General features: G+C 42.9%; 1 protein-coding gene across 2 annotated transcripts in view; it reads right to left on the bottom strand.

Annotated features, from left to right (window-relative positions):
• Positions 1–27,292, bottom strand: part of COPG2 (COPI coat complex subunit gamma 2) — a 42,751-nt gene that overhangs the window by 3,032 nt on the left and 12,427 nt on the right. The window contains exons 1-17 of one of the 2 annotated variants that reach the window (XM_038387218.2): positions 26,870–26,918; positions 21,865–21,940; positions 21,224–21,316; positions 19,368–19,454; positions 15,933–16,090; positions 14,687–14,820; positions 13,643–13,710; positions 12,660–12,848; positions 11,402–11,497; positions 10,667–10,910; positions 8,485–8,560; positions 6,700–6,803; positions 5,644–5,769; positions 4,589–4,651; positions 3,949–4,088; positions 3,384–3,555; positions 288–385 (exon numbers count right to left, since the gene is read on the bottom strand). In XM_038387218.2, the coding sequence (XP_038243146.1) occupies positions 288–385; positions 3,384–3,555; positions 3,949–4,088; positions 4,589–4,651; positions 5,644–5,769; positions 6,700–6,803; positions 8,485–8,560; positions 10,667–10,910; positions 11,402–11,497; positions 12,660–12,848; positions 13,643–13,710; positions 14,687–14,820; positions 15,933–16,090; positions 19,368–19,454; positions 21,224–21,316; positions 21,865–21,940; positions 26,870–26,883 (1,938 nt within the window). In that variant the 5' untranslated portion in view covers positions 26,884–26,918. Of the gene's footprint in view, positions 1–287; positions 386–3,383; positions 3,556–3,948; positions 4,089–4,588; positions 4,652–5,643; positions 5,770–6,699; positions 6,804–8,484; positions 8,561–10,666; positions 10,911–11,401; positions 11,498–12,659; positions 12,849–13,642; positions 13,711–14,686; positions 14,821–15,932; positions 16,091–19,367; positions 19,455–21,223; positions 21,317–21,864; positions 21,941–26,869; positions 26,919–27,292 lie in introns of those variants that run through there. The other variant, XM_038387195.2, reaches the window with a different exon arrangement.

Raw genomic sequence — 27,292 nt, 5'->3', positions numbered from 1 at the left:
AATAGGGTGGGGAGGGTTGGACAGGGTCACACAAATAAGATGAACAAAGTACACGTAAATGGAGTCACCGCACAAAGATCTGGCAGAAGTGAGGTTTTAGGAGGCATCTGAACAAGGCAAAGGGTGAACAGCTGGAACGATTTTGGGATGGTGTTCCAGGCAGGAGAGTAGCAGAAAAGAGTGGGGGGTAGGGAAGACACAAAAGGAGACTATGGCAGAGTGATCAGAATCCCACAGAGACAGGAAGACACACACACTTTAGGTGCAGCAAACAAGACTGAACTTACCACATATTCATCGTCATAGCCATCGTCCTCTGGCACCCCTGTGTTTGGGTTGCAGTCTCGGACTGTAAATTTCATTGTGCAGCTGAAAGTACAAGCGACTGGGAAAAGGGGAGAGAATCAGGAGCACGTAGTTTCTTTTGTCTAAACTGAGTGCTGAAGCTCTCCTTTCCCATAAAGGGAATAGCAATAGCACCATACCAATGATCTCCTCCCCAAGATAGAGATGTAGCAGGTTCCCCAGGTAGCCTGGGAATTAACACCACAATTTAAAGAGAGAGTTTATTGGGGAATTTTACACTAAATTTAGGGTGAGGGAAGTTTCCCAGACAGGGAATGTGCAGGAATTAAAGCACATTGGGACCAGCCAATGCCCTTTAAGACTTTGGAGTCAGATCAGATAGGTGTTCACAGCCGTTAGAAACCACTGCAATGTACTCTTGCCATACAGACTATGATCTAGAAACCTGAACCACACTTCAGTAGTCCAGCCTAATTCTAAAACTTCCTAATGACATTAAAGTGTAACAAAAAATCCAGTCCCAAATACAATATTTAACCAAGTTAAACTAACCTCAAGCCCAGTGGGATTTTTACTATGAATGAAAGGCAAAAAAAGCCTCTTCTACCCTGGAAGAAAATTCTCTCAATCCCATACATCAATGATTTTAACCCAGTGTATGGCACAGAGAACTGCACTAGTAAAACATCTCCATCTCCTTTACACCTAGAGATACTGTGAGGCCCACCCTTCTGGCCATTTTTTCATTTGAATTTGAATTAGTGTTACAAGCCCTGTCACTACAGCTCTATGTCTAATACATCTGATGAAAGAGGGGATTCTGATCTGGTTCATTACCTTATTGAACAATTACAAAAACGGATACATTCAGTTCATAAAACAAGGGAAACTGGCAATAATGCAAAAATTAAAGGAAACAGTTCAGTTGAATGCTGGTACTCTGGCAAAATGGGCCACAAAAAGGAGGACGGTTACAAATTTAAGGCAGGCTAAGACAGACTGTCACAAGCGTCTAGGGAATGACTCTCTCCCAGTTCAGGAAAAGAGGTAACACCAGGCTAAAGGGGCAAAGCTTGGTGGAGGTACAAAGATCAGTCACCCTGGTCTTTGTTTAGATGTGGGCAGTTAAACAACAGTAACAAGAGTTTAGCTATTGAGTGAGTAACAGGATCCATGATGTGTATAGGAATAACTGACAGGCTCAAACAAGTTATTAGACCAGGCATACTAAAAAGCCTAGGGAACAGGGGATCCAAAGCTGAACCACCTAATTGGTCTCAAATGGAGACAGTGATTGGGACAAGGGCACCTATCCAAAAACTGGGTTTGAAGCTTGGACCACTGGAATTTGAACGAGATATCTGAGTGGCTGAAACAGTGGATGAGCTAATAACTGGCTTGCATTTCATAGCAAGGGAAAGATAGAAGGTTGTTAAAAGCCGTTTTGAGACGCAGGGTTTCAGAGCAATCTTTGCTACTAAAGCTCTTGCAGCTCTGAAACAAGAACTAATCTCTGTTTGTTTGCTAAATTTTCATGCAGAAAATAGTAAGAAAAAGGGAAACCATTTCAGTTGTCAGCAGGGTGGGATTTAGCATTTTTTAGAGTAGCAGCCGTGTTAGTCTGTATTCGCAAAAAGAAAAGGAGTACTTGTGGCACCTTAGAGACTAACAAATTTATTAGAGCATAAGCTTTCGTGAGCTACAGCTCACTTCATCGGATGCATTTGGTGGGGGAAAAAAAAAAAAAAAAAAACAACTTTTTTTTTTTTTTTCCCCACCAAATGCATCCGATGAAGTGAGCTGTAGCTCACAAAAGCTTATGCTCTAATAAATTTGTTAGTCTCTAAGGTGCCACAAGCATTTTTTAAGCGCTGAAAAAGGCTCTTGGGTCTGCTCCTGTTTTGGCCTATCCTTGGTTCAAAACCCCCATCATATTGGACACAGATGCTACTGCTTACAGTTTGGGGGGATAGCTTGGCTACCTCTCCTGAATCTGAGAATGTAGCTGTGGAAGTTGAGTCTGGAAAAGTTCCAGAGGTGAATTCCCCCATTCAAATAGAACAGCCTGTAAATGACACAGAAAAGACATTCCAGAGGGGCTGGCTGAATGGGGCCCGCTCCCTCACACTCTGGTGGTGGTAAGAAAGTCCAGCAGAGAGTGAAATCCCACAGTGGGTTGGGTGGAAATAAGGAATCAATTTGGGTTGATGATGTGAAAACATCTTGATAGAAAGACAGAGCACATGTGTAAATAATTAACCTTGTATCATTTGTAATTTGTTAAACTGTTTATTTTCTTTCTGTTTGGAATGGGCCATATAGGGTGCCGCCACCATTTTGGGCACCAACAGGACAGTGGGTGGGGAGCTAAGACGGGGAGAGGGATGTAGCCATACGGAAGAAACAGCTGAAAGCACAGCATCCGACCCCAGAAAAAACCTGGGTAGAGGTTTTTGGGTCAGGGGGATGTGGGCAGGCTGAAAAGAGTGTTCTTGGTGCTGTGAGCAAAAGAAGCTGTTTCATGCTATTTGATTCCTTCTGCATTCAGAGACACAGGGCTTTGATCATTCTTTGTAAATAAACAAAACTGTATCAAAGAAATACGTAGCCACAATTTCTACTCCCAACATTCCCCAAGGCCCCAAACTCTGGCTAGCTGCTCGGGTCGAAAAAGGGCAACATTAGGCTGATTCTGCTCCTGTGTTTAGTTTCAGGCAGTGTCCATATTTTCCAGTTTGCTGCTTTAATAACCTCAAGACAACAAGGAAAACTCAGTTTCCCCTTGTTATTAACTGCATTACTCCACCTCCTTTAACATATTTTTCTTTCAATCATCCAGTGTAGTTGTATGTATTTCAAAGTGTATATATTATTTTGACTAACTATAGATCCTACACAAAACACTAGTGATAGTGAAACTTGAAAACAAAAACAAAAACAAAACAATGGTAGAATCTAACATACAAGACATACAAAATTAACACATTAAATGCAAATCCTAAGCATCTCGCCAGCATTTCTTTGAGAATTCATTCAAGTGGCCTACACATGCAAAACATCATCCTTCCATTTGGTACCTGCAGTGGGATCATCCTGGGGCAGTCGGACAAGAGTGTAACACATGCCCGGCTGGTTGTAAGAAAGGCTGGCTGCTGGGATAGAGCGAATCACATCGTAAGCATCCGATGGGTCCATCTGCACAGTGACCCTCTCTAATAACTGGTCATTTAGAGTGTTTGTGCAATCGAACTGCAAGAGTGAAGCATAAAAAGGAGGGACTTGAGTGCAGCAAACACTTTTCTATTAAACATTTTCTGAAATCAGCTACCGTATTGCCATAAACATGGAGAACATCCCACCTCATTACCAATCATGCTCTCTGTGGTCCTGATGGCAGGGAGAACTCTACAGACTGACTCATGTCTCCCGCACTCTTCATTTTCAGGACAAGACCGCTCTTTACTAGCTTAGAAGCAGAAGACTGGAGGTCTCCAGGTGCCACAAAGACTCAACTTGGTCACCATTATAGCTCCCACTAGGACAGGATGTTCTTCTCCAGCACACACTAAATACCAATGCACTCATGAAATACCCAGTCTCTGAAGGGTCCATTTGGAACTCCAGCAAACGTACTTGTCTTACCTGGAAAACCATATGATTAGCGAACACGTGCTTAGTACAGCAAACAAAGTATTCTGTTTCTGCCTCTGTAAGCTGCACTGGCTCAGATGACTTGAATAAGGGACCCAAGCTCTTAAACTCAGGAATGGCAGCCAGTTGCTCTGCACAGAAACAGATGAACAGTGTTAGACACCTTCTGGTGACAGGTTTGAGAATCACTTCCTTCCCTACCAGAGGTAAAATACTTGGCACATCCACACCTCCCTCCACTGGTCTTCAAGCATTAGAACAGTGGTGCCCACATGTTTCCTCTCACGTCCCCCCACCCCCCAGTAATGGCATGTGTCCAAACCCGCATGGGCCAGAAATGGAGTTACAGCCGGGCTGGAGACTGAGAGTGGAGCCACAGCCAGCGGCAGAGAGCAGGGGCCAGTGGCCGAGCTGCAGCCAGGAGTGGTCCTACAGCTGGGGCCACAGCTACGACCGGGGGCCGGGCTGGAGTGGAGCTGGGGGGCTCCCTCCGTGCACACCCCCTCTCCTTGAGGGCTGACCTGGGCCCTGCTGTGCCCCCCGAAACATCCCTCCGTACCCCCCAGGTAGGCATGCCCCACAGTTTGGGGACCACTGCTTTGGAGACACCACTGATCCCCTCTTCACATACCTTGGAATATGTCGTGGAGGGACGGAGCAACTTTCTCAGGCTTGCTGGCCACTAGTGCAATTTCTGCAGGAAGAGAAGCAAAGATACTGTGTGGTGTGGTAAAGTTCCTCAGAAACTCATTTCAGGCCCCATTAAATCTTCCCCTACAAATTCACTAAGCAGTCACGTGTTCCACACATTTTACTGCATGTTGTTTCCACTTTTTTGCATGCACTAATCAAAGCATTGCCTCTTCTCCTCACAATCTGTGGCCTCCCAAGAGAAGAGAGATTAATGAATTACAGTGACAGAACCCCACCTTCAGCCAGGAATTAAACGCTGTTGCCTTCACCAAACATATTCGGAATGCAGGTCTGACTCTGACTCCAGGCCTACTCCAGCTACAGTACATAATACAGCAGCTGAGCTTTGTTGTATGAACACAGCATTGCATAAGACAGGCTACCATTTCTCATAAGGCACCAGCTTACTCTTTACTCTGTTCTAAGGAGACTCTATCATTAATCTGATTCCAAATCATTAATTTCCCCCGGCCTCCAAGATCTAATGGCTAGCACTAAAGAATTGGATAAAAGTTATTTCTAAAACACTGGGAGATCAGAAATGCGTTTAGCATGAAACAGAAAACTAGCAAAACCCTTTTAAATATTTTTGGTTTACATAGATCTTCTAACCCTTTAAAGATCCAGAAGCTGTTCATAAATTACACACACAGCAGCTCGGAAATGCATGCGCCCCTGGGCAGCGGCAAACACTGCACTAGAGTAGGAGAGAAGACTCTGGGCCAAAGACACTGGGGCAGGCAAACCACTTCTTTGTAAGGAAAATGCCCTGCTCTCCAGTGTCAAGGAGATGCAAACAGGACCTCATCAGACCAAACACACCAGGAGCTAGGGGGCATTAAATGTATCTATCTCCAAAGGGTGATGGCTGTGCTGACCCCGCTGTGATTGGAGCATGCAGCTTCAGGAAGTCCCCCAAGTATTGGGATCATAACCTTGATGCTTGATGACCCTAATCTAGCAGGTGCTACTTAAAGGAAGCCTGAATATTACCTGCTTTCTGTTCAAAGATTGGTGCAGTAGCTAATGGAACTGTCTTCATGTCAAAAGGCTTGTCAGAAGGCTCCTGTGTGTACTGGTGCAGGGCCTTCTCCATCCCAGGTACGGAGACTGTCAACCCTGCAAAATACAGGTGATTAATACAAAGGGTGTCTGCTTCACGTTAGAAACTACAAGGTGTAGGCAGGAAGCAGAACACACAGCGCTCACTACACTGGTAAGAATTTAGGGCTGTCTACTTAATTGGAAGCTGAAGAACAGTCTCAGAATTTGATCATCAGGCCTGTGTCTCAACTACCTCTTTTCTGAAACCACACAAGGAAAATGTTAGAAAGGGCTTCAAGCGCCTCTACATCCTTGCAGTTGGTTTGTGTCAGTGAGTTGGATGCATGGAACAGCCTGGCATAAATACAATCCAGTTTAAGAGAAGACGGCAAAAAGCATTTTAACCCCATGGTGAGCAGAGCGCTGCAAATGCCTTCAGACGTTAAAGAGCTTAAAAAGTCGGCTCTCAACAAAGCAGTGACAGAAAACTGTCACACAGATGGCACCTGAGGACTGAAAGGGTTGACATGCAGCATGAATACATCGTCCTAGGAGTGGCAAACTGTCCTGCAAATACATTGTGTCTTAATAATAAATCCTTTCCACGTATAACATTTCATCTAGGGACCCCAAAGCACTTTACAGCCAACTACCAGCCCCCTCACCAAGATTGCCTTTTCACCTTACTTGCTGTAAAATGGGGGATAAGGGTCTTGTTCAAAGTCACACAGCACAGCAAAGAGAACCCAGGAATCCTGACTACCAGTGCCTATGCTCTAGCCACTAGACAATACTCCCTCCGCAGCCATACATTACGTAGCATTCAGATATTTTACTCAGAAGTGTCAATGCCACATATGTTCGGCTCTGTTCATTCCAGGCATCCTGACTGAAGTTATCAAGGTTGCATTGGAAATGACTGCTATTTGTAATGGAATCAACCCAGAAGATGAAACAACAACAACATACAATAAGAAAAGTGCTGCATTCACTTCTATTACCAACCATTAAAGATATAGGCAGCGTTCAGTGCAATCTGTCTCTGCTGCAGGACGTTTAGGTAGAATGTTGCTCTGTCACGAACTTCGTCATCGCTGTCCATCATACACCTGTTTGGGGAATGAGAGCATTGGGGTCAAAATGGTTCAAAATCCAGCACCATGGATGAAACTCTGCGCTTGATACTGCAATGCTAGCCTAACCCCTCTAATGGATTTACAGATTACACAGGAAAAAACCTCACACAATATTATAGCTGTGATCTATGTAAATACTCTGTGCCATCCCACATCTCTAAAATATTAAAATCCAAGTCTGTTTAGCACAGTACTTCACTTGGCTTCCTTGTGCACACAAGAGCCTTCTCTATTATGTATACGGCAGTAACTTAAAGAGTTCATACTCAACGTATCAAAGGAACTGAGGAGACCACCAATTGGGTTGTTACCCTGTAAACCTGAGTCAGGTTACATAAAGAATACACCTACAGCCCATATTATGGGGCTACCGATTCTGACAAGGGTTTGTAGCTGAGGCCTGGCCTGACATGAATAATTAACACATGGAGGGAGGCCTAATTTTTTGGAAGATAGAATTAGGGACATAAATGAATCATCAGGTTGAAAACAGAATGTTTATACTAAATAAGATAAGTAAATAGGTCAGTAGGCTAAGTTGACTGAATGTCTGAACCAGCTAAGATAAGAGGGAGAACATGCAGGGAATTATTTAATATGAAATAGATAACAAGGGAAGCTAGTCATGTAGAGATGAGGTAAAGAGGAAGTCGAACCACGGTCAATGCGTGGACAACACATGGTGCACAGGGATTGGTTCCTGCAAAGTAATCAAGCCAATCCAAAAATATGTATAAAAACGGAGACGGTTTCTGTACAACTTTGAAGTGGTGATGTGAGTTTGGTCAACTCAGCATAGCACTGCTGTATGCCAAACAATGATATCTGAGAGATGAAGGCTGGAGTCAAACGAGTTCTTGGGAAGCCGAGTGGGAAGAGATCTTGGAGGGAATCCCAACAGGGTTTTAAAAAGCTTTGTCGTCAGATACATGAACCACAGATAGGGGACACATACATATCAAGTCATCTTTTAGGAATTCAGTTCTAGGTAGATTACACTTACTACTATATACACGGTACCTTTCACCCCAAAAGACCCCAAAGCACATTTCATTACTCATTGAATTGCTGCCCACCACTGAAGTGAAACATGCTAATTGTTTTAAAATACACAGCAGTGCTACGTAAGTGTAGGTGACTGTCTCCAAGTACAACTGAGCGTACAGAGAATATTAAGGAGGCTGGATGGTTTTACTGGACATTGCACAGGACTGGGAGCCTGGAACACCTGAGTTCCAATCCTAGCAGTCACTATTTGGCCTTGGGCATGTTACTTAACATAACAGTAAAGTGAGTTAGTACCTATTGCTTCATGGGGCACGAAAGCAAAAACATTTGTAAGTCACCCCCTAAGTGTATTATCCACAATGGCATGTTTTAAGAACAAGTTCAACACCCTTACTTTTCATAAAAGAACCACAAGTTTACATGACTCCAAATGGTCAGGAATTGTTTTGAGAGTCACTCGAAATGCTACAACTTTGGTGGCCCAGTGTTTCCTAGCACCAGGAGTGACTCAAAGGGAATAATGCCACCTACCAACTCTATCTCCTCTTCAGCATATTGGTTCACTTCTATTCAAGCACCAACTTGGCTTGACCCTGTTTAGTGTATTCAAGAACAAAGCACACGTACTGGCATTTACTCTGCTCACCTCTGCAAAAGCACCAGGATGCTTGGAAGAAGGCTCTCATTCTGGGCCCCAAACTTCGCTAATGCACTCACAGCAGCTAGACGAGAAAACAAAGGGATAGAAAAGGTGTTCAATCTGTAGCCAGAAGTCTATTCCAAAACATGCACAGAGGATTTTTAAAGAAAGCATGTATGTGATTGTCCTGAAGCTACAATCAGGGAGGTTTCTCTTAAAATCTGTGCCTCACCAATTGTAGACCCTCACACAAGGGTTTGAAGAAACATCCTTTAATACTAAAAGGCACCTGGCCAACATCCCTGGGGCCTGCCCTTCAGTCACAGAAGAGGGACAGGATGGGCAGCACCAATACAATCTTCCTCGGCATCATACCCCACCACACTACTTTGCCTCAAACCAGTTCTGGAAGAATTATCTAGCCGTGAGGGTAGTTCAGACTCCATAGCACATTCCAATCCTTGGCTGCTCTGGCACTTGCTGTCGTGGGTGCAAATACACACGTGCCCATTAGAAAGTACACTGAAGCAAGCTCATGTTCCATAGGTGGCAGTGACTTTCCTCGCTACTGACCTGGGACACCAGATTGGAACCAATGACTTCAAGATGAAAGGTTCTGTATCCCAGTACCTATCCTGTAAAGCAGCCAGTCCAAGCTAATAAAAAAAACTCCAACTTAATTTGACTTTAACTCTGGCTTTGAGGGAGCTTTATATATGCAAAGGGGAGAATTTAGCTCTTTATTAAATTTCACTTTTGAAGATCCTTCTGATAGAAAGATCTCTGGCTACGATGCTGAAGTTTCTGTACAACAGGTCTGTGTTGGGGTGTCCACCCCCAATTAACTGCCCAGGCTGCACTTGGTGGAGGAACCTGGGAGCAGGGAATTAGACAGGAGGCTCAGCTGGACTTGAAGTGGAGGAGCCTGTATAAAGCCCGGGAGCTGAGAGCAGAAAGGGGCTGTAGGGGAGTAGTCTGCAGTCACTCCTACGGTGAAGGGAGGTGTTTTGGGGGCTACAGAGAGTAGCCTACAGTTACTCCTGGGGAGGAGGGAGTTTGGGTTGGCAAACCCAGGGAAGGGGGACAGCCAGAAAGGTAGGAAAGGCTCAGGGGAAACGCAGCAAAATATGGGTTAGGGCCGACCTTGGCTGCTGCTGAGAGAGCCACTGAGCTGGAAGCCAGCGTAGAGGGCAGGCCCAGGTTCCCCTGCCAGCCACTGAGGGAGTGGCACTAAGAGGCAGTGAATGGGAAGACTTCCCAGGATTGCTGGAGAAAGACTTTGGTATTCCGGAAAGGGAAAACACATGAAGTGACCTAGCTAGAGGGCTGAGTCATGAAGAGGTGGCAGCAGCAGCCGCCCATGGAGTGAGAGTGGGGCTGCAGACCCAGAAAGAGAGGCAGAGGATGGCATGCAACTGCAGGTAGGGGCATTGACCAGGAAGTGGTGCCATCCTAGGAATGAGTGGTGCACCCCATGACAAGGTCTTTATTGGATGCTGCGTATCTGGCCCCAGGCCTCAGTGCTAAAACAATGGCACTCGGAAGAACAGGATTCAATACAATATAATCTGTTTCACAACAGAAATGTAAGCTCAACATACTAACTCCTCTACTGGCTCAGAGTGGGGTGATCTAAGGGGTAGGAGTATATTCCACTCTGATCTGAAGGTGGAGGGGGGAAGGGCAACTGCCTTTAAAAACAGTCTAAAGATTCTCTGAGGGAGAAAGGAGTGAAACAGATTTCAGAGGACAGTTCTTTGAAGAAAAATCACTTTTCCATAGAAACAAGAGACACACACTTCAAGTTTTGAATAGCGTGGCTTTTATGATGTCAAGTCTGACCTGTACAGATTCATGCATCAACTTAAAAGAGTGGATAACATTTCTCCTCCTTACTCATTGTCGCTACTTTACTTTTGACATTGATGCTCACAAGGAAAGAGCCAGAAGGAAACAGCTATATATAGCAGATGATGATCACGCCCCTAGAGTAAGAATATTTAGCATTCATGCTAACATGACATGAGAAGAGTTAATGCAAACAGCCAAGAGCAATCCAAGAGCAGGCACAGTGAGACAGCTATGTACTGTTCCTTTAGAGCACCCATTCCCTCCCACCCCAGCACCTTGTTCCAGACTCCAAATTTGCACACATGAAGCTAATCAAGTATTTAATTGCGTAGCTTACCAGCTCTCACTGCTTCGTTCTCCAGAACTACCCTGTTGAAGATGAAGCGGATGTACTTGGATGGGGATGGGGTCCTTGGCCCTTCTTTGCCCAACAGGTGAAGTATCTTTGTGGCTAGAACAGTGTGTTCACAATCTTCAATGAACTCACAGAGGTGAGCCAAGCCTGATTCCTTACTCTCAGGATTCTCCTCGATAATGCTGATTATACAGTCCACAATGGCTCGCTTGTAGTCAAAGCCACCCTAGGACGGAAAAGAAAAGGATGCTCACCCTGCAGGTGCTGCTCAGAATGCAAATGCAGCCCTTTACTGTCCAAGAACAGGTGCTCATTTGCCCTCGTGCTATGAATACAGTTTCCCTCCATTAAGGAAACAAAAGTGTTCATAGAAGGAGGAATCAGAATCAGAGGAGGAAGAGGAGGAGATGGGCTGGGTGTCCTCATAGGTCCTTCCCAGCTCCCTGAGGCCAACGCAGGGTTGTTCTTGATAATACATTTTATAAATGTTTTTACAATTTTTGATGTACCAAGCGATTATGTCGGCTGATCTGAAATGTGGCAAAGTCACATATCAGATAGCTCAGGAACCAAAATAAGCAAGGTCTTGTTCAGAAATATCAATCAAGCCCCGCTGATGCTGTACAACCACCAAAGGAAAACACTAGCAACACAGGATTCCCCCTATACCACCACAACTACATGCTAGTAACTACATAAGAAAGGCTTTAAACCTACATCATCCCTGAGCATGTTGGAGAGGAAGGTCATCATTACACTGTGTTTCCGTGGGTATTTCTGGCACAGAGCACTGATGGCCTGCACTACTACCACCTGCAAGACAAAAGAGGACACAGGACTTTAGTATCATGCATTAAATTCTCTCTGAGACGTAAGAAGCTTCTTGCAGACACATCACCTCAAGCTGTGTTCCTGCCAGATATAAGCTCAGCATTCAGACAGGAAAAACTAGGTGCTAGTGATTCAGAAGGGGCACTCTTACCTCCAGCTCGGTATGAGCCAATGTGCTAGCATGATGCTGGAGGAGCGGTTTTGAGTTGGAAGTCATAGGCCTCCCCACTTAGTAATGGGAGATCCTATAATGCTTTTGGAAAGGGCAACAATGATTTTCTAAGACCCAGGCCCAATTTCAGTTTGGGTAATTGTGTTGTGTTATAAACTTTCCCTCTGCAGTTTCATGTACATCTAACATTCATCCCCTCTCCTGTCTTACAATGAACAATGATTACATAGGTTTGTTGTGCACAGGTAGACAGTTGCCACATCTCAGCAACTACATTTCACTGGGTGTGTGTGACGGGTGAAGCAATTCCTGTATCATTATAGTGTGTGTCCTCCCAAACCCCAGGGGGGACAAATTAACCAATGATGTTACGAGGAGCATCTCCTACAGATCTCTGCCTCATTCTGGGGTCCAGAGGAATAGTATGTGATTATGCTATTAAAGACTGATCGGAAGTACACAGGGGGCAGAGGTAAGAACGTGTAGGCAGCCTTCATTTTGGTATTTCCTGACTGTCGAATGACCAGCCTTAGTAGGTTTTTTCTGGAATTTGATATAGTTTAGAGACTGTGTGCACTATCAGACATTAAAGTGTGCTGGGGTACACCTGGGTCAGATGTAATGGATATACATAAAGATCATGATCAAAACTTAAAACCACCCTTCCTCCCACAAGACAGTTACAATCGACAGTTCCTTGCTATAGTGGTGCTTAGAGTGCATTGTAGTTCAGTCAACAGCAGACAGAGAGTTACTTATCCCACAGGATCTTATCCCATAGGCTCTTTGGGGAAAAGGAAGAGAAGCAGAAAGGTGGCCCTCTGCTTTTAACAGACCGTATCTCAAGAAATGTCAGCTGGCTGCATGGTATAAGGCTAAATGACTGAAGGCTTCTCTGCAACTGGAAAAGCTTCACAAAACAGGAGGAGGAAAATCTGCAATAGTAAAGGTCAAAGGCCTTCCATGCCTCACCTTAAACTCATCCGATATTTCTGACACAAAGGAGGAGATCTGTTTCATGAGCCTGTCTACACTGCTCTCGCTCCCTGTTTTCAGGAGCGTGGTGATGGCCAGAGTAGCGATGCTGCGGTTTGAGTCAGTAATCAGGTTTTCCAGGTCCAGGTTGCAGGCAGTTACTGCGGATGGGTGCTTCATAGCCACCTGGAAAGAAAACAAATCTGGCAATAATATACTAGAGCAAGGATCAGAACATTTGCTTTCTGTTCATTCATCAGGGCCTAGTGCTTGCAGAACAAACTGGCCACATATACATAGGCCATCGCTGTCAGCAGGGACCACACCAGACCCCTTGATCTTCAAAACACACAGGCCTCAGGCTCTCACTTGAGCTGCAGAAAACTACCTGCTATTTAGAGCTAACGGAGTTATAACAAGCGGAACCAGAAGTAGAGGGAGACATGGTTACATGCCCTACACCAGCGCAGGACACTTGGAAGAGTTGGTTGGTGTGGTAAGCACTGGTGTTGCTCTATTTATGTGTTCCTAGCCTTTGAAGTTTGCCAGCTTGAAATCAGGTCAGATTACTGTTTTACACGCTCCACACTCTTCCAATTCAGACACTAAATACAGGCAGCCAAACCACGAGAGTAAGAGATTAATGCTTTGTACCCCAAACTTCAGAATCCCTACTTCCCTATGGTAGAAAGCACTGATTAATAGCCATAGCAGATCACAAGTTATCCAACTATAAGGTGTCATGAGTCCCTTGACCCAAAACTGAGCATCTCTAGCCTGACTACTATCGGTAGCTTTTTGTTGTAGTGGAAAGCTGATCTGTCAGCATGGTGAGACTGCTCATACAGTAATTACATGAGTAACAGTCCTACTTCCTTAGGAAACACCTTTCAGCATAGAAGTTTGGTTTCCTTTAATGTTTTGCTTTGCACACTAAGATTTATACCTTAACACTTGCTTAAGAGAGCTCAGAAACTCACCTTGTTAAGGGTCCTTACAGCTGCATATCTCAAGACAGGTTTGGGAGAACTACAGAAGAGCTGCAACACTGAAAATAAAGCATTTAGAGAAGTAACTTATGATGTAGGAGTTTACAGAGTAGAGCGTTTCAACAGTCACTGGCTTCCAGTGCTGCAAATGCCTGGGAGAAAAGACCAATAACCTTGTGACTAGGATACATTTCAAGAGTGCAGCAGAGAACTACTTCAGGTGACATATGAGGGGTAACAGATTCTGAATGATGCAGAACTACCACACTCCAGTACACTGAGAGCGAAACACATAAGCATCGCACAGTTCCAGTCAGTTTCACCCACATCTGAGGCTGAGAAAGAGATACACCTGGAAGAAGCAGGGGCAACTAGAGAGAAGAATGTCCAGTAGTCCGCACACATAGGTTGGCTCTACTGTTGGGGCATTTAAAGGTTCTAGTCAAATATGTATTGCTATCTATCTCCTCATACTGTTACATTCACCATCCATCAACAGTTTCCTAGTCTCTCAATCCAATTTAAAATTTCACCTCCCAGTTTTCAGCTTATTTCAAAGACATGAGCTTTTCTACCACCTGGAGTTCATATCTACCAATCCACCCTCCTCAAAATCTTCCTCTGTCCCCTCCCCACACCCTGACTTCCCTTAGTTAGGGAGAGGATAAAGTATTCTGTCCCTTTTTGGTGACCAGGCTCTTGACCCTTCTTTCACCCAAAGCCCAAGTCATTTCCCATCCAATTGTTTCTAATTTAGGAGAGAGTCAGGAAAAAATACAGTTGCAGATATGCGAGAGAAAACGTATTCTTGTTAGTAGTTAATATTTTAATGTATAGTATAGCAGATGTTGCATTTCAATTTCTTGGTTGTGTGATCTGCCACCTTGCCTAGCCTTAGTACTACAGTATGACAAACCAAACCTACCCTGATCTCCTTCACCGTTAAAATATCTTAGCCAACAAATCTTGCAGCAATAAGGTATTTCCAGAACATCCCAGCAGCAGAGGGCACAAAGGGTTCATTCCTTGACTGACCTGACACAGCAGGGGCCAGCTCCCTTGGTGTGCAGTTTGGCAGATGGATGATTGCAGAGGCAGCTTCGTAAATAACCATCTCATGTTTATTTCGCAGACAGTTCTCAATGAAGTCAAACAATGGACTTTCGTGCCTGCCAATGAAATGGAGTGCAAACAATTTCAAACAGAGGCACTCTTTATTTCATAGTAACGTGATGAAATATTTATTAACAAGTTCTGCTACGACACTATATGGATCTCTTATCTGGGGATAGACATGCAATCAGATTTTTTTAAGCTAAAGTCATAAGTTACAGTATTGACTCTGATAGAACATAGCTCAAATAATTCACATTACCATGTTTCCTCACTTGTAACACAAGACTAATGCTTGGATTCTCAATAGCACACTACAGTATGGTTCTATTAGCTAGTACATTAATCTCTAAATATGTCCAGACACTCATTCACTCTTTAACAAGTCAGAAGGGATACATTTAGAAGAGAAACACCTTGATATTTATTGTATGTCACATCCAGTAAACAAGAGTTTTCACTGATAAAGGACCTTCAATCCAGAGTTTAAAGTCCTACGCAGCACAACCTTTATTCTACTAGGATGAGAAATCAAAGATGGAAAGAGACTTCTGATCCACCAGTCCATCTCTCTGCCAGTACAGATAGATTCTTAATGGATTTTTTTATTGCTGTCCAGTCTTGTTTTAAGTGTCCCAAATAGCAGGGGCTCCCCAATTCCCTTGGGAGACTCTGCCACAATGAAATAGCAAACGGTCAGGAAGCTCTTTTTTGAAATTCAGTCTAATCTATCCCTTTGCTCCTAGTTACACTCTGTTGGATCACCCCAAGTTGTTTCTCTAGTCTTAGGTTTCAGAGAAGCAGCCGTGTTAGTCTGTATTTGCAAAAAGAAAAGGAGTACTTGTGGCACCTTAGCACTGAATTTAGCCGTATTGAGTGGAAATCTGACAACTTCATGAAAAAACTTGTACAGATACAGACAGACATCATCTTCCTCTCCAAATGCAAACAGATGGACATCATACCAAAGAGACTAAAGGTAAAAAATCCATTACAATCTACATACCACACAGACTATGCTGACAGCTTGTGCCACACACTCTCAAAGAAACTGCGGAACCACCTGATCAAAATTTGTTAGTCTCTAAGGGCCACAAGTACTCCTTTTCTTTTTTCTCTATTCTTAGTGTTTATACACCACCATTAAGATGGCTGATTCTCCTCTTACCCCTCTTCAGACTCTTTCAGAAGCCGGCTGGCAATTCGGATCAGCATGCAGTATGCAAATTGAGATTTCAGTCCAGATTTGGTGAATTTATTCAGCATCTTGGAAACTGCAAGGCGATCATTCTTCCTGAGGTGGTAAAGCAACCCCAATGCATGATACTACAAAATCAGAGGGAATACACATATAAGGACAATCCCTAACAAAACTAAATACCTTAAAATACATGTTCCCTTAGGAAGGATTTGATATTACCACATTTTCTGAGCTCCACAAGTAACCAGACCAGCTATTTCCTAAAAGTACCTTGTCATTTATTTATATTTATATTTCTATTTCTATTTATTTATTATTTATATGAAAACAAGTTACTCACAAACGATTAGAAAGACAGTTCCAGCTGTTCCCGCATGGTCCTTAAGGGTAAGGATGTCAGAACCAGATATTAGAGAGGGAAAGATCTATAAAACCAACCCATCCACCACCCTGATGGGGCTTGCCACTGGAACATCAAATGTACCCATTTACAAAACCAGGCTGCATAGAAATAATATGTGCATTTCCAATGCACCTTCCATCTGAGGGGCTCCCAACTGCTTTACAAACATCAAATAACTCAGCAAACACCCTTGCGGCAGCTAAGTATTATCCCCATTTTATAGAGTGATCCCAAAGTGGGATTGCTTTATTTTGCCTTCTAATTATTGCCCAAGTTTTTTCTCCCGAGTAGATTAATTTATATTAGGGCTGTCAGCGATTAAAAAAATTAATCACGATTAATCGCAATGTTAAACAATGCAAAAAGGAAAGGAGTTCTTGTCCTTTTTGCGAATACAGATTAACACGGCTGCTACTCTGAAACAATGTTAAACAATAACAGAATACCATTTATTTAAATATTTTTGGATGTTTTCTACATTTTCAAATGTATTGATTTCAATTACAACACAGAATACAAAGTGTACAGTGCTCATATTATATTTATTTTTGATTACTAATATTTGCACTCTAAAAAACAAATAGTATTTCTCAATTCAACTAATACAAGTACTGTAGTGCAATCTCTATCATGAAAGTTGAACTTACAAATGTAGAATTATATATAAAAAAACTGCATTCAAAAATAAAACAATGTAAAATTTTAGAGCTTGCGAGTCCACTCAGTCCTAGTTCTTGTTCACCCAATTGCTCAGACAAACGACTTTGTTTACAATACAGGAGATAATGCTGCCCGCTTCTTGTTTACAAGGTCATCTGAAAGTGAGAATAGGTGTTCTCATGGCACCGTTGTAGCCAGGTGGCAAGATATTTATGTGCCAGATGCGCTAAAGATTCATGTGTCCCTTCGTGCTTCAACCACCATTCCAGGGGACATGCATCCATGCTAATGACGGATTCTGCTCAATAACGATCGAAAGCAGCATGGACCAACGCATGTTCATTTTCATCATCCGAGTCAGATGCCACCTGCAGAAGGTTGATTTTCTTTTTTAGTGGTTTGGATTCTGTAGTTTTCACATCAGAGCGTTGCTCTTCTGAAAGCATATTCCACACCTCGTCCCTCTCAGATTTTGGAAGGTACTTCAGAGTCTTAAACCTTGTGTCGAGTGCTGTAGCTGTCTTTAGAAATCTCACATTGGTACCTTCTTTGTGTTTTGTGAAATCTGCTGTGAAAGTGTTCTTAAAACGAACAACATGTGCTGGGTCATCATCCGAGACTGTTATAACATGTAATATATGGCAGAATGCGGGTAAACAGAGCAGGGGACATACAATTCCCTCCCAAGAAGTTCAGTCACAAATTTAATTAACGCACTGTTTTTTTAACAAGCGTCATTAGCATGGAAGCATGTCCTCTGGAATGGTGGCCAAAGCATGAAGGGGCATACGAATGTTTAGCATATCTGGCATATAAATAACTTGCAATGCCGGCTACAAAAGTACTATGCAAATGCCTGTTCTCACTTTCTGGAGACACTGTAAATAAGAAGAGGACAGCGTTATCTCCTGTAAATGTAAACAAACTGGATCTGTCTTAACGATTGGCTGAACAAGTAGAACTGAGTGGACTTGTAGGCTCTGAAGTTTTATATAGGTTTTTTTTAGTAGTTATGTAACAACAACAAAAAATCTACATTTGTAAGTTGCACTTTCACGACAAAAAGACTGCACTACAGTACTTGTATGAGGTGAATTAAAAAATATTATTTCTTTTGTTTATCATTTTACAGGGCAAATATTTGTAATAAAAATAATAAACACTTTGATTTCAATTACAACACTGAATACAATATATATATATATATGAAAATGTAGGAAAAACATCCAAAATATTTAATAAATTTCAATTGGTATTCTATTGTTTAACAGTGCAATTAAAACGGTGATTAATCGCGATTAATTTTTTTGAGTTATTCGCATGAGTTAACTGCAATTAATAGACAGCCCTAATTTATATCAAGGCTTAATAAATAGCTGAATCTGGAAGGTCACAAATCCATAGTTGTTTAGGTAAGGATCTAAATACCAACTGTTGTCATCTCAATTATGCACTAAACCTTCAACGATTATTTTTTACATTTCCTAGCTCCCTGAGAGACTTGTTTAAAAACTGTCCCTACACAAACACATAAACAATATCTTTTAAAAAGACCAGACTTAGGGTCTTTCCAGTCATCCTAACGAAGTTTTCTTACCAAAAAAATCCCTACATCTCTTGTTTTTTGTCTTGATTCATTGAGATTAATCCCTGAAGAGATTTCAAATTCAAAACAAAACTTTTATCTGGACGGGTCACGAATTCAGCAAAATAGGATCCCAACCACCAGAGAAAATTAGTGGGGAAAAGGTAGATGGCTATACCAAACTGCACATATAATTAAGAAGCAAACATCATAATTGTGGAGAAACTGCATATAGTTTTTTTAAACTCATTTTTCACCATTTTCTAAAAAAGAAAAGGATGCCTTCTTTTGCTGAAAGTCCATGCGTTTTTAAAAATTCTCCATTAGTTTGAATGGCAAGTTAGAGGCAATTTTCTAAGTGTAATCACATTGACTGGTGTCATGAATTTTACTAATTGCAATAATTAAATGATAATTGCTTCAATAACTTAACATTTTCTGCTACTTACAGTGCTTAGTGACACTGAATGAACACATGAGTAGGGTCCTGATCCTGTAATGTGTTGGATGAGGAAGGACCGCTTCACCCACCCTCTTCCACATACATTAATGGACATCTGCCCACCAAATCACATGGCAGGATCAGGGCCTACGGGTAGTGCTTCCCATTATTTAAGCACTGTTCTATCAGCTAAGTTAAGCTCTGAAATACAGACTCCATGGACTTGTTAAAAAAAATTACAGAAAACCACAAGCATGCTATAGCATGTTTATCGCTCTTCATGATACACCAACCTTATGCTCTGAAACATACCTGCACCATGATGTTGTCACTAGAAGCAGCTTCTTGGGCTTCGTTGATCCACCGTTTGACCACATCATAACTTATCTTCATCATGTGCTAGGAGTAGAAACAAAGAACGTTGTATACTAACCAACCACACTGACCTTTACAAGCACCTTTTTAAAATGATAATTTACTGGGAAGTTTTAGAAAAATTACTAGCATAAAGCATGATTTATCTATCTAGGACTCTGCTCCAAGCCATTGAGACAAAGAGAGAAGATCCCCTGCAATAACCAATTTGTATTTTGCATTTTGTTAAATGCTGACACCTGTACATAAAAGCACCTAAGAGTTGGGGGCTTTTGTTAACGTTGGAACAAGAGAGGAGAAAGCACTAAAACTGTCTATTACCCTACCCCTTTAGCCCCATACAAAGCTTTAATACTGGCCACAAATGCAACTTTCTGTTCCACCTTTCAAGACCCTGCACAGCTCTACTCCTGCCTATCTATTGGGCCTTGTGCAACATGCTCCTCCTCTCCCTCTTTGCTCTAATGACGACGCCAGCCTTATTGCCCTACATGTCCTTCCCCACCCCCGCCTTCCTTACGTGCATCTCCCAATCCCAGGGACTGCTGCCCTGGGCTAACCGAGTACAATGGGACCCAGCTGGGGCCACCACTTCCCCCCAGCACACAAAACTGTGCAGTGAGACCCTCCAAACTCTGAGGCACTAGGACCCAAGTGATGCCTCCCCTCCCACCCCTGTGGGTTGCTGAGAAGAATCAGCCAGAGACTCTAGCTGGGAGGGGCAGAACCAGCCAAAGCAGGGACCTTTGGATCTCTGCACATTCAGAGAACTAAAGAGCTTTAATTGGTCTTTCTTTGCCCTCTGCTGATTGGCTGTTTGCACCAACCTTCTTCCTCCCTCACAGTGCCTTCACCTCAGCTTCATTCAACAGCTGCCCCTCTTCTCCCCTGCCCTGCCCGCCTCATACACCTTCCCTTCTGCTTTCTTTCCATTTACTTGATCCCCTCCTAAGTAAAATCACATACCAAAAAATTGTGGAACTAACCTGACATTTGCAGCCATCACATTGTTCACTCTGTTGGTGTGTTCTACCACTTTCCCCACACTGAGTCTATTTAGCCTGTATACTCTTTGGGGCAGGGACCGTCTCCCACTCTATGTTGATACAGTGCCTAACACAATGGGGCCTATGCTTGGGTTGCCCTTAGGCACTACCATAATAAACACGTTAAATACAAACTACAATACAGCGACTCAGGCCCTCACCCCCATTTCCCCCTGGCACCATGCCAATCACCTTCTCCCACCCAACACTGCTTAGGAGGAGGAGGGAGGGAGATTACAATACAAATATAAAGCTAATTCCTTCCTCTGGGGCTCCCAATGCATCTTGTCCTCTCTACATTCGTCTTAGACTGTAGGGTTATCAGGGCAGAGACCATCAGTGGTTGTACAGAACCAAGCACGCTTGTTGGTACTTAAATAATAACTGAATTGATAAACATTTCTTATTTATACAGAGACACAGGTGGGTGCAGCACTTGCAAACATGCAGGGAGACCAGGTTCCTGCCCAGAGGAGCAAATGCTCTAAATTAAACCCAAACACGAAACGAGCTATTAAGATATGGAATAGTAGTAGTTAGTGTTAAGGAAGAAGCCTGCTTGGGGCATGGGAAGTGAAAGGCAGAAACCCCTAAGTATGAGAAGACAGGACAGGGCAAAGAGAAGGGGAATAGGAGGAGGAACAATAGCTAACATGTAGGCAGGGCAGAGCGATTCATAGAACACACAACCCTTCCCCTGTGATAACTAAATAAACCAGATTAATGTAATGCTATTTCTGCACTTACTAAGGAAGACACTAGAGCAGAACTCGATACACTGGGGACTTTATCCACAATGGCCTGCTTCATGTACCTCTCAATGGCCTGCAACATTGTACCCTATGAAAGGAAAGAAAAGCAACACGTGATGTTCATTTCTGGAAGCAGGATGTGACCAATGCACTAACCAATGTAATTTTGAAGAGACAAAAATATACATAGTATTTGCATATATTTACAAATACAACACAGGAACAAAACATGCACCTTGAAGATGGCACTTTCAGACTGCTTTAATGACATTACAGTCACTCCCTGCAACATGCACCTCTGTGAGGTAGCCAAACAGAGTGTGCTTCCTCTCTGGAAGTTAAGTTGACCAAAGCTACAGAGCAAGGCAGTGTTGGAGCTGGAATTAAAACTCCAAAATTCTTGTCTCCTAATCCCATGTTCAGTCTGCTAGCCAAGATGCTTCTCTGTGGAGTTAGAGAGAAGTTTTGGCACATCTTTTGGAGTGGTAAAACTAGATCTGAACCTGATTCTTTAAAAACAGTTCTGCCCAAGGAGGCTGCTCATTACTCCCACAGGGCATTCTGCAAAAGAGATGTTCCTCTTCTCCAAACCCGCCCAAACTGATTCTCTCCCTCACTCATGGGTTCCGTACTTACATCAGTGATTCTGCAGAGAGCTCTAATGGCTGGACCTCGGTATACATCTTCCTTCCCAGTCATGTCTTTGGTCAAACTAGAATAATTAAAACAGACTGTTAATATCATTATTATATTATTAAATATTTATAATATGGTACCTCATCCCTTCTAAAAAAAACATAGCTTGTTATTTTTATAAACCATCATTCAAGTTATTACCATGCAACTGCTAAGACCCACTGTTGGCTAGACAGGACCTGAGAGTCATTTGAAAATTATTAACATTTGGCGCTACAGAGCGGAAGTACACAAATCCATAATACACAACAAACTAAAAAGATTCCATTGCCATAAGCCTAGGACTTGATTTTTTTTGAACAAGATTGGCTGTCCTCCTGTATTCCTGTTTCCATGGATGTTGACACTAAAAACAACATGCTTAATGGCTAATTTAATAGGTTTACTAGTCAAAAATATTACTTCTTTCCAACTGCCAAGCTACCCGTTCATAGATTCATAGATACTAAGGTCAGAAGGGACCACTCTGATCATCTAGTCCGACCTCCTGCACAGCGCAGGCCACAGAATGTCACCCACCCACTCCTATGAAAAACCTCACCCATGTCTGAGCTATTGAAGTCCTCAAATCATGGTTCAAAACTTCAAGGAGCAGAGAAGCCTCCCTCCAGTCAACCATGCCCCATGCTACAGAGGAAGGCAAAAAAACCTCCAGGGCCTCTCCAATCTGCCCTGGAGGAAAACTCCCTCCCGACCCCAAACATGGCAATCAGCCAAACCCTGAGCACATGGGCAAGATTCACCAGCCAGATACCCAGGAAAGAGTTTTCTATAGTAAATCAGATCCCATCCATCTAATATCCCATCTCAGGGGATTTGGCCTATTTACCCTGAATATTTAAAGATCAATTACTTACCAAAATCCCATTATCCCATCATACCATCTCCTCCATAAACTTATCGAGTAGAATCTTAAAACCAGATAGATCTTTTGCCCCCACTGCTTCCCTTGGAAGGTTATTCCAAAACTTCACTCCTCTGATGGTTAAAAACCTTCGTCTGATTTCAAGTCTAAACTTCCTGGTGGCCAGTTTATACCCATTTGTTCTTGTGTCCACATTGGTACTGAGCTTAAATAATTCCTCTCCCTCTCCTATATTTATCCCTCTGATATATTTATAGAGAGCAATCATATCTCCCCTCAACCTTCTTTTAGTTAGGCTAAACAAGCCCAGCTCCTTAAGTCTCCTTTCATAAGACAAGTTTTCCATTCCTCGGATCATCCTAGTAGCCCTTCTCTGTACCTGCTCCAGTTTGAATTCATCCTTTTTAAACATGGGAGACCAGAACTGCACACAGTATTCTAGGTGAGGTCTCACCAGTGCCTTGTATAACGGTACTAAAACCTCCTTATCCCTACTGGAAATGCCTCTCCTGATGCATCCCAAAACCGCATTAGCTTTTTTCACAGCCATATCACATTGGCAGCTCATAGTCATCCTATGATCAACCAATACTCCAAGGTCCTTCTCCTCTTCCGTTACTTCTAATTGATGCGTCCCCAACTTATAACTAAAATTCTTGTTATTAATCCCTAAATGCATAACCTTACACTTCTCACTATTAAATTTCATCCTATTACTATTACTCCAGTTTACAAGGTCATCCAGATCCTCCTGTATAATATCCCGATCCTTCTCCGAATTGGCAATACCTCCCAGCTTTGTATCATCTGCAAACTTTATTAGCACACTCCCACTTTTTGTGCCAAGGTCAGTAACAAAAAGATTAAATAAGATTGGTCCCAAAACCGATCCCTGAGGAACTCCATTGGTAACCTCCCTCCAACCTGACAGTTCGCCTTTCAGTAGGACCCGTTGCAGTCTCCCCTTTAACCAATTCCTTATCCACCTTCTGATGTTCATATTGATCCCCATCTTCTTCAATTTAACTAATAATTCCCCATGTGGCACGGTATCAAATGCCTTACTGAAATCTAGGTAAATTAGATCCACTGCATTTCCTTTATCTAAAAAATCTGTTACCTTTTCAAAAAAGGAGATTAGGTTGGTTTGGCACGATCTACCTTTTGTAAAACCATGTTGTATTTTGTCCCATTTACCATTGACTTCAATGTCCTTAACTAATTTCTCCTTCAAAATTTTTTCCAGGACCTTGCATACTACAGATGTCAAACTAACTGGCCTGTAGTTACCCGGATCACTTTTTTTTCCTTTCTTAAAAATAGGAACTATATTAGCAATTCTCCAATCATTCGGTACTATTCCTGAGTTTACAGATTCATTAAAAATTCTTGCTAATGGGCTTGCAATTTCAGGTGCCAATTCCTTTAATATTCTTGGATGAAGATTATCTGGGCCCCCCGATTTAGTCCCATTAAGCTGTTTCAGTTTCGCTTCTACCTCTGATATGGTAATATCTACCTCTATATCCTCCTTCCCATTTGTCATGCTACCATTATCCCCAAGATCCTCTTTAGCCTTATTAAAGACTGAGGCAAAGTATTTGTTTAGATATTGGGCCATGCCTAGATTATCTTTAACCTCCGCTCCATCCTCAGTGTTAAGCGGCCCCACTTCTTCCTTCTTAGTTTTCTTCTTATTTATATGGCTATAGAACCTTTTACTATTGGTTTTAATTCCCTTTGCAAGGTCCAACTCTACTTGACTTTTAGCCTCTCTCACTTTATCCCTACATCTTCTGACCTCAATTAGGTAGCTTTCCTTGCTGATCCCTCCCATCTTCCACTCCCTGTATGCTTTCTGCTTCTTCATAATCACCTCTCTAAGATGCTTGCTCATCCAGCTTGGTCTACAACTCCTTCCTATGAATTTTTTCCCCTTTCTTGGGATACAGGCTTCCGATAGCTTCTGCAGTTTTGATTTAAAGTAATCCCAGGCCTCCTCTACCTTTAGATCCATAAGTTCTTCAGTCCAATCCACTTCCCTAACTAATTTCCTTAATTTTTGAAAGTCAGCCCTTTTGAAATCAAAAACCCTAGTTGCAGATTTATTTTTGTTAATCCTTCCATTTAGTTTGAACTGAATTAGCTCATGATCACTTGAGCCAAGATTGTCCCCTACAACCATTTCTTCTATGAGGTCCTCGCTACTCACCAAAATTAAATCTAAAATGGCATCCCCTCTAGTCGGTTCAGCAACTACTTGATGAAGGAATCTATCAGCTATCGCATCTAGGAAAATCTGAGCCCTATTATTATTACTAGCACTGGTCCTCCAGTCTATATCTGGGAAGTTAGTCTCCCATGAGCACACAGTTTCCATTAGTATTTACTTGATTAAAGACATTAAAAAGGGCTCTATCCATATCCAAATTAGATCCCGGAGGTCTATAGCACACCCCAAGCACTATCGTAGGAGAGGCTTTGCTAGTTTTCTTCCCCAATGTAATTTTTGTCCAGACGGACTCTGTCTTATCCATTGCATCGCTTCTTATTTCTTTACATTCTACCTCCTCATTGATATACAATGCTACTCCACCCCCTTTACCTTTGTTTCTGTCTTTCCTAAACAGCACATACCCTTCAATACCTGTAGTCCAGTCATGACTACTATTCCACTATGTTTCTGTTATCCCTATAATATCTGGTTTCACTTCCTGCACCAGTAGCTCTAGTTCCTCCATTTTGTTACCTAGACTCCTCGCATTGGTGTACAAACATCTTAATTTTTGCTGTTTGGCCTCGCTCACATTTTGTACCCTATTAGGCACAGTCATTCTACAGCCAGTATAACCTATTAGACTAGTATCCACACCGCCCTCGCTCCTTATATACATTCTCCTACCCATGGCTGTATCCTTTCTTACTTCATCTTCTTCCCTCTCAATGCTAAAATCTGGCGTGGAGATTTTCTGGACATCTCCCATCCATCTCCCCCCAATTCCTAGTTTAAAGCTCTCTTTATCAGTTGTGCCAGCCTCGATCCTAGAAGTCTATTTCCTTCCCTACTCAGATGAAGTCCATCCCGAGAGAACTGACCTCTGTCTGTGAATGCCTCCCAGTGGCCATACATCCCAAAGCCCTCCTTATAGCACCACTGCCTAAGCCATCTGTTGACAGTCATAATCTTGTCAGACCTTTGTTGTCCTTCTCTAGGAACAGGAAGGATCCCGCTAAAGATCACCTGAGCCTCAATTTCCTTAAGTGTCTTCCCCAGCCTAGCATAGTCTCCCTTGATACTTTCCAGCGAGAATCTGGCTGTATCATTTGTTCCCACATGAAGGATAATTAGGGGATTCTTTCCCGCTCCCTTGAGGATCCTTTTCAACCTCAGGTCTACATCCCGTATCTTAGCACCCGGAAGACAGCACACCCTTCTATTCTCAGGATCAGCTCTAGTTACAGGCCTGTCTATTCTTCTCAATAAAGAGTCCCCGATCACATAGACCTGCCTTTTCCTGGTGACAGTGCTATTCTCCAGTCTCTCCCCTGTTCCCTCTGGCTGCAAGTTCTTTCTATTCCTATTTTCCCTTACAATCCTCTTCAACCCATCCTGTATCCTCCTGGGGCTCATATTTGTTGTAGTCTCCCTTGACTCTTTCCCTTTTCCTATAGGACTAGCCTCTCTTCTCTTCTTCCTTACCCTTCCACCTTCAACAAGTACCTGCTGAGCCCCTTCTTCATTTTCCAACTCTGCAAACCTGTTCCTAAGCTCTATTTCTCCTTCGCTAGCCCGTCTTTTTCTCTGCCTGGTTCTTTGAGTCACATGTTTCCACTGACCACTTTCCTCACCCAGTCTCTCCTCAAAATTCCCCAGCCCTGCTTCCATCTGTGAGTCTGAGCTTTTCCCTTCAGATACCTCATATCTTTGCTCCATCATCTGCTCAAACCCCTTCCTAAACTCAACCAGACTTTCCACCCGCATCTCCAAACCTCGGATCTTTTCCTCCATCAGCTCTAGCAGACGGCATTTCATGCAGAAAAAACTCTTACCGGTTCCCCCCTCCAGGATCATGTACATACCACAGCTTCCACATCCAGTCATCCTCAATGTGTCTTTCACTACAGGAGTCACTCCCACAGCTGCCTCTGTATATGTCATCTCCTTCCCACCTAAATCCTGTTAATCTGGGAAACACAAGCCACACCAAAAAGACCACCCTCCCCAGCAAAAGCAAACCCCAAACAAGCACCACAATCCAAACTCCCCTTGCAAACTCCCACTCAAACTCCCGTTTAGAGCTCTGTTTGCTAGCTCCTGTGCCGCTGCAGCTGTCTGTGCCGCTGCCTGACTGGCTGGCTACCTTTATAGGGCCCCTAGTCAGAAGCCCCGCCCCCTAGGCAGGGCTCAGCTGCTCTCTCAGCACGTTCTATCTAGGATCTGAAAATCTATCTGGAGTCTGGCTCTTACATTAGTTACACACAGTGACAAAGATTCTGTGGCCA

Source organism: Dermochelys coriacea, chromosome 1 (assembly GCF_009764565.3).
Source record: "Dermochelys coriacea isolate rDerCor1 chromosome 1, rDerCor1.pri.v4, whole genome shotgun sequence".
In the NCBI taxonomy this organism is placed as follows: domain Eukaryota; kingdom Metazoa; phylum Chordata; order Testudines; family Dermochelyidae; genus Dermochelys; species Dermochelys coriacea.
The sequence above is the reverse complement of the archived record's forward strand: the minus strand, read 5'-3'. Positions and strand labels throughout refer to the sequence as shown.